Source organism: Lactuca sativa, chromosome 4, assembly GCF_002870075.4.
Source record: "Lactuca sativa cultivar Salinas chromosome 4, Lsat_Salinas_v11, whole genome shotgun sequence".
In the NCBI taxonomy this organism is placed as follows: Eukaryota; Viridiplantae; Streptophyta; class Magnoliopsida; order Asterales; family Asteraceae; genus Lactuca; species Lactuca sativa.
Window position 1 is genome coordinate 72,146,262 of NC_056626.2, and position 7,045 is coordinate 72,153,306.

At 30.7% G+C, this 7,045-nt stretch overlaps 1 protein-coding gene across 1 annotated transcript; it reads right to left on the reverse strand.

Moving 5' to 3' along the window:
• Window positions 1–781: 781 nt before the first annotated feature.
• Window positions 782–1,825, reverse strand: LOC111909511 (ethylene-responsive transcription factor ERF038). Its single transcript, XM_023905323.3, has one exon. The coding sequence runs from the start codon at window positions 1,718–1,720 to the stop codon at window positions 938–940; it is 783 nt and encodes a 260-aa protein (XP_023761091.1). The 5' UTR covers window positions 1,721–1,825; the 3' UTR covers window positions 782–937.
• Window positions 1,826–7,045: the final 5,220 nt, after the last annotated feature.

Here is a 7,045-nt window from a genome sequence, read left to right on the forward strand (position 1 = left end):
GCTTGAGAGACCATTCAAGACAACATATTCCCTACCACTATGTAAAACACGATGCCTCCAGGACAACCACATAACTAGAGAGAGTGTAAGATTCATGATTCAATCATGATTCATCTCAAGGGAAAACAATATATAAGAAATCTAAGATAAAGATGAGTGTCTATATACAATCCAAGAGTCTAATTAACCAACCCGACCGAGTGCTATCTTCCATGCAAGCAATCCAAGATACTTTTTCTAGCATCTTTAATAATTAGAGCCACCAAGAAGAACTTGTTTTTTAAGGCTAAAAAGGAATGGTTGAAGATTCTTATGCATAAATGAGATGGCCATTTCATCCAACACCCTTCCACTAGATTCTCACCAAGGTTAAAAAATGGTATTCAATATATTCTCACCAATGGGAAGAGAGATAGAGTGCGTAAGACGAGTGAATAGAGAGGGAGGTATGCCATAATAGATGCTAACATCTTGAGTAATAACTAATATGTGGTCCGCCTATGTGATAATATTTTTCTCATTTAAAAATGACTTGACAACAATTTCACATCACATTTTCATATTTTGTGCATATTTATAATTTGACTGCATATCAAAGATATAATCTCATAAATTTATTTAGAGTGAATGTTTTCATAAATTTTTAGATGAATATTATGTTCTTGTTTTATTGGGCTTTTTGTTCTATATCACATGTATTACTGAAATTATATAAAATAGTAATAAAATCCTAACAATAGTTTTAGAAGTAAATTTATATTAAAATGATAAAAAAAAAAAAATAGAGAAAAAACTCGAACTTATATCGATATAAATTAATACACGTTAATTTTTTTAAAACTAAATAAAATATATTGGACTAGAATTGTGTCCAATATATACAGTAATAATTTACAGTATATATCTTTATTTATTTACTTTTGATTATAAGCTATAGCTAGTATATCTCCCATAGAAACGGCTCTTCAGCTCCAAGCCGGAAGGCACTATCAACACCGGCCACTACCTGCCACGATGAAGCATTAAAAAAACCGTCGCTCAGGTCGGTGTTGTGGAGGGAAAGATCTGGCAAGTCAAAGAATGTATCATCGTCGGAAGCCATTGTTTCTTGGCTTTCTGGCTCTGCTCCATCTTGGGTGTTTTCCGATGATGATAAGGTGGTTGATGACTGAGAGTGAGAAAGTATGGGTTGGCTATCTGGTTCGGCTTCGGCTCCATCTCCATCTCCGCCGCATGTCATGGCGGCAGCCTTTGCGGCTGCTTCCCTGATGTCTTTGGGTGATCTGGTGGCAGGCTGTGGAAGTAGATGTGCTAAATGAGGGAAATTAAGGTAGGCCGAGGTGCCTTTTATGGCTATAGCAGCTACGTCATGTGCTCGAGCTGCCATTTCTGCCGTCCAGAATGTTCCAAGCCATATTCTTGATTTCTTCCGTGGCTCACGTATTTCCGACACCCATTTTCCCCAACTCCTCTTTCGTACACCTCGATAGGTGTGGTGCTCTTCACCATCCTCACCACCACAACCACTAGCGTCACCACCAGTTTTACATAGTTTCTTTTCCTCATTGCCATTGTTTCCCTTTCGAGCTCTTACTGAGCCTCTCTGTGACTTGCACTCCTTTGAACGACATGTAATAGTTCTGGGGGCAGAAGTGGTGAAGGTGGAGGTGGTGGTAGACATGGAAGATGAGAATTGGTTGACATGAGTTGCATTCTCCATGCTCGATCGCTTGATCTTGTTTTGTGATAAAAGAGGTATGTGACTATTGGTCAATATAATGTGCACTCAAATGGTATATAAAAATGGAAGGAAGGATGTAGAGGGTTGGTGGGGGTGGGGATGGAGAATGGGGGTTGTTTGATTCCTGAATATAGTGTTATAATTAGTTTAGATAATAGAAAAGAATAAAAGTACAAAAAAGAAAATTACTTATGGGACTTTAAAATAGTTTAAAGATCTCATTAGTTCGACTCATAATTATTTAAAGGAAACTAAAATCTTCTACATCTAACTCACTTAATCTTATTATAAAAATTAATACAATTGATTCTCTTTCCATAAAATTTTACTGCCAAATTAAAAGTTCAATATAAAAGCATCTAAAATAGTGAATTTAAGGGAAAAATTGAATGAGCTCGTAAGTATATATATCATTTAATTGATTAAACTCTATCATTATGAGATTTCACTTTGACATTTAATGGATTTGGAGTTCAACGGTAGGGATGTCAAAAAGTCCCGTGGGGGCCCCGTCCCGTTTGAGGGATTTTTTTTAAAAAAAATCGGGGGCGGGGACAACGTTAACGCCCGTTTTAATTTCGGGGGCGGAGTCGGGGGTAGGCAATCCCGTCCCGAAATCCCCATGGGGACCCCGTTAATAAATTACACATATATTTACATATATTAATTATATAAATATAATAAACTATAACATGATTTTGAGCTTCCAAAATTAATCAAAAAACATGTTTTTAAGCTGTTAGTATAATTTTTTAAAATGCCATAACTTTTTTATTTTTAACATATAAAATTTTGCTATAAATAATTATTTGTTACCTAAAAAATAGCTTATTTTAGTCTAAATAACAACTTCTTTTAGCCCAAAAAAAAAGTAGCCCAAAATCAATCGGGGGCGGGGGCGGGAGTAATAAAGGGGATTCGGGGGCGGGGACGGGGGTAGGAAAATTGAACATTCCTGGGACGGGGGCGGGGGGACGGGGAAATTTCAGGGGCGGGGGCGGGAGATGCACTCCCCGCCCCGTTTGCCCCCGTTGACATCCCTATTCAATGGCTATTTCAATAGGAAAAATAAAAGTTTTTAATTTATAAATATTTACTATAAATAACATTTTATAACATTCTATTGAACTTTATAGAGTACAATGCATTGTAGAGAAAAAATAATAAAGTTGTATGGATTGTAGAAAGATGATGTGATAATCCATTAAACTCTATGAAGGTCAACGCATTATAGATGCCCTAAATTCTAATACAGAAGTTGTAATACATTTGAGTTTCAGAGACCAAAATTGTGTATTATAAATAATAAATATTTGGAAACTTTGATTAGAATATATTTATTGATTTTATTCTGTTTATGTATTATTATTATTATTTTTATTAAACCTTGGTTTTTGTCTTATATATTCATGTTAATAATTATAATGCCCACCACCACCTACATAGATGGCAATCGACCATTCACTTTTCATGTGGTTTATGAATCTTTTCATCTTTAACATTATCATTAGTAGTGGTAGGTCCGAAATTATTTATGATTGTGTTTATAGATCTTTAAAATATTTAAATCACAAGGACTTTATATATAAGGTTCAGTTTTTACTTATATTTGATGAGAATGTACGAAGTGATTTTGTATGCCAATTGCTCTTGAGTGTTTTTTTACTAATGTGATTGTAATTGTGGGACTAGTCCGTAAATCTTTTATCTTTTAGATTGAAAGTCCTAATTTCAAATCTTGACATCAACAATTTTGTAATACTAACTTTTAATATATATTTTTTAATTTTTTTACCGATTTTTTCTTATCTAGAAAAACAAACCATATTGAAATTCATGATCTTTTAATCTTGATAAATGAGTACCAATATAAATATACTAGGTGTGAGCCCGTGTATTACACGGGTTTATTTAAAAAAATTGAATATAAAATAATAAGGATCAAGTTTTTTAATATATCTACCCTAATAAATGAAAACTAATTTCTTTGTTTATAATTGGATTCCATAACATTTTTTGTTTTGAAAAAGTTATTGTATAAGTGAAAATTATGATTTGTAAACATTTAATTATGGAAGAATTGATTATTGCCCCAATTTGTAGTTGTACGTTTTTTTTTTGTATGGTTATTGAAATTTAATTTAATAATTCTACATAACATAAATAAACTCGCATAAAATATGAAATTTACTTTTAAATTTAAGAAAATTGAAAGCACAAGAAAATATCAAGTGGAAAAAGAAAAAATAAAAAATCCTACAAAATGACATGTGTCAAACTAAATGAGAACATGACATTTGGCAAAAACATTTTCATTTATTAGGATAGATTTCTATATAAATTCTGACATTTAGTAGTATATTTATATTAGAGCTAGTTGTATATACAACTAAATATCCAACGTACTTGCTGATCACACTAATGTAACCATCTAAAAGAACTAATATATCAGTCAGGTGTAATTCATGTTGAAATACACAACTAATACATTGTGACAACTTATGTTTAATTATAAAAAAATGTTTATAAGTTTTTCAAATATCAAAGCGAAGTTTTCTATTAAAATGTTTGGATTAGCTTATCACGTATTAAAACATAACAAATTGATAACTTATTTTATTTTTAGTGTCTGACAATTTTTGTTTATCAAGTTATAGATGTAAAATAACCAATAAATGTGTGTGTCTATATATATATATATATATATATATATATATATATATATATATATATATATATATATATATATATATATATATATATATATATATATATATATATATATATATATATATATATTAAATAAGAAGAAAATTTTTAGTAGGAAGGTAAGAAATTTTTTATATACATATTTTTTAATCAAATAAACGAAATGAATCATTAGATGATTTACAATAAAAAATCCAAAAAAAAAAACATTCATGATTCATTTTTAAGTAAATCAAGAAAAAATTCAATTTTTATAAAAAATTTAGTGAATATCAACAAAATCATCATAAAAATGAATCATCGAAATATATTTTTGGGAACTTTTTTGTGAATAATGTTATTTTTTATTCATATAGTGATTCATTTGTTTTGTTCGCCAACAAAGGAAATTCATGCTTGTTTTCCAAAAACCAAAGATTATCAAACATAAAAAAATCATTCTAACATATAAAAGATAGCTCAGATACCACTAATAGGATTTTGATACAAAATATAAGTTTGTTTTTCATAAAAACCGGCAACAAAAGTCTAATAAAAATAACAAGTTTATTTTTAGTTTATAACAAAACCAAACCATCAATGATTCATTTTGAAATGTTAGAATGAAATAAAAACAACAAAAGAGTTTTTAGAATGATAACATTTAAAGCCTTGGAACCTACTTGGTTTTGGGGTGTTGATAAAGATAACAAAAAATCAAGGAACATGATTTTTTCTATGTGTATCCACCATTAAGAGTAAGACACTTGAAATGTTTCTATGTGTATTCTTGAGTGTCTTGAGCCTTTAACTACTTAACTCAAATAAGCATTAAAGGAGACAACTCAAGGAATTTTTTAAACCAACCAACTAACTTCAAAAAAGAGAGAGATGAGGAAGAATATAGAGAGTTTCGGACATATGGTGAAATAAGTAAAAGACTAAAACAAATAGCTTGGAACTCATGCATAAGACTTCCTTTTATACTCTCATGCAAGACATGTCTTTATATTAAAATAATATAAAGCAACTCTAGCTTTTAAGAAGCATGGGGGACAAGGTATAGAGGTTGACAAGCAACCTGCATGCTATCACAAAATTCCGACCATACTTAAAGGAAGAAGAAAGATTCTTTGATTTTTATAAACTCAAAGTTTATAAAATATAAACTTTGTCTTTATGTAAAAGACAAAAGAATCCAACTAGTCCAAAAGGTTGTACATGACTTATTAATTCATACCATATTAAATAATAACTAGTGTTACTCTCTTATAATTATTATTTTACAAATTCCCTAATAAAATACAAGAATTGATATTATTTATTAATAATCATATTAATAATAAATATACAAAATATGTCATCTTGATAAAGGTGTGACCCTATAAGATCATATATTATTAGGAATGTCACTCAATAATGATTTTTGGGCATATAAATTCAATAATCTCCCACTTGCACAAGATTCATTACAGGTTGACATAGACAGTAGCTGACATCTAGCAACGGGCTACAGCCCCTAACAACATATGAAGGGTGACATCTCATTAATAGCCAATTCCAAGAGCTCTAAGCTACAATTGTTACTAAATGTGTGGTATCAATTATTCCTTTATCTCAAACATCATGTTGAACATCATATATGGATCACCATCAATCTCATTTAATGTTCAACTTTTAGTAAGACTTTAGATGTCTAGCTCTCAACGAATAAGAGGGACAAATCCCATTTTAACTACATACGCCCATCAATGTAGTTCATGTTATACCCAACGATGGCCCTTATGACTTCCTTTTATCGAACAACATTAAACCCTATCAAAGCATAACAGTTCCTACATTTTATGTCCCAAATATGTATCTTAGGTCTAAGAATACAAAGATTCAACCTTGATCAAAACATCACTCCTGTCTACGATCCACAAAGTGATTTTGATGCAGGTCAAGTCCAATACTTATTCTCCTAATCAAGTACCTATGAAGTTGGTAGTAGCTCTTGCTATTCTTATCTCCATGAGAATACACCAATCCACTCAGATTAGTCTTACATCATAGATGCTCCCACAACTATGAACGACTATGGACATTTAGAATAACCTAATTATTCAAGGTTTTAAACATGTTAATATAAAACATAACAATTATTTAATGAAAGACTCATGTCTAATATCTCAACTCATTACAACATGTGTTGCTTTTATTGTTCCAATATCCAAATACTAAATTTCAATCAAATGCATCTACTTATATCAACAAGGCCCTATAGCACCAGCTTGACTTTCATGCTTTAGCTAATGAAGGAGCTTTGTTAAGTAGATTTGTCAAACTTGATTTGTATAAACTTTGTGAATACAAACATATTCAGTTTTATATATACAATCATATATAAAGAAAAACATTGAGAATGTATTAGATGCTTAAATATGACTTAGATACCAATACTTGTGTGATGGGATTACTCATAGTCGTAATGAACTATACATTAAGAATCTTTATATGTGGTTCTCCAAACCACAATGTACTCTAACTCTGGTGTGTAACTTTAATTAAAATCTACATGGAAACACTATCCATGTAACTTCTCTTTATTCATAATGAGAACATGCCCGATTGAGA

What these genes read in the sequence shown, in the direction of transcription:
- LOC111909511 (XM_023905323.3), bottom strand. Translation starts at nt 1,720, where the DNA reads ATGGAGAATGCAACTCATGTCAACCAATTCTCATCTTCCATGTCTACC.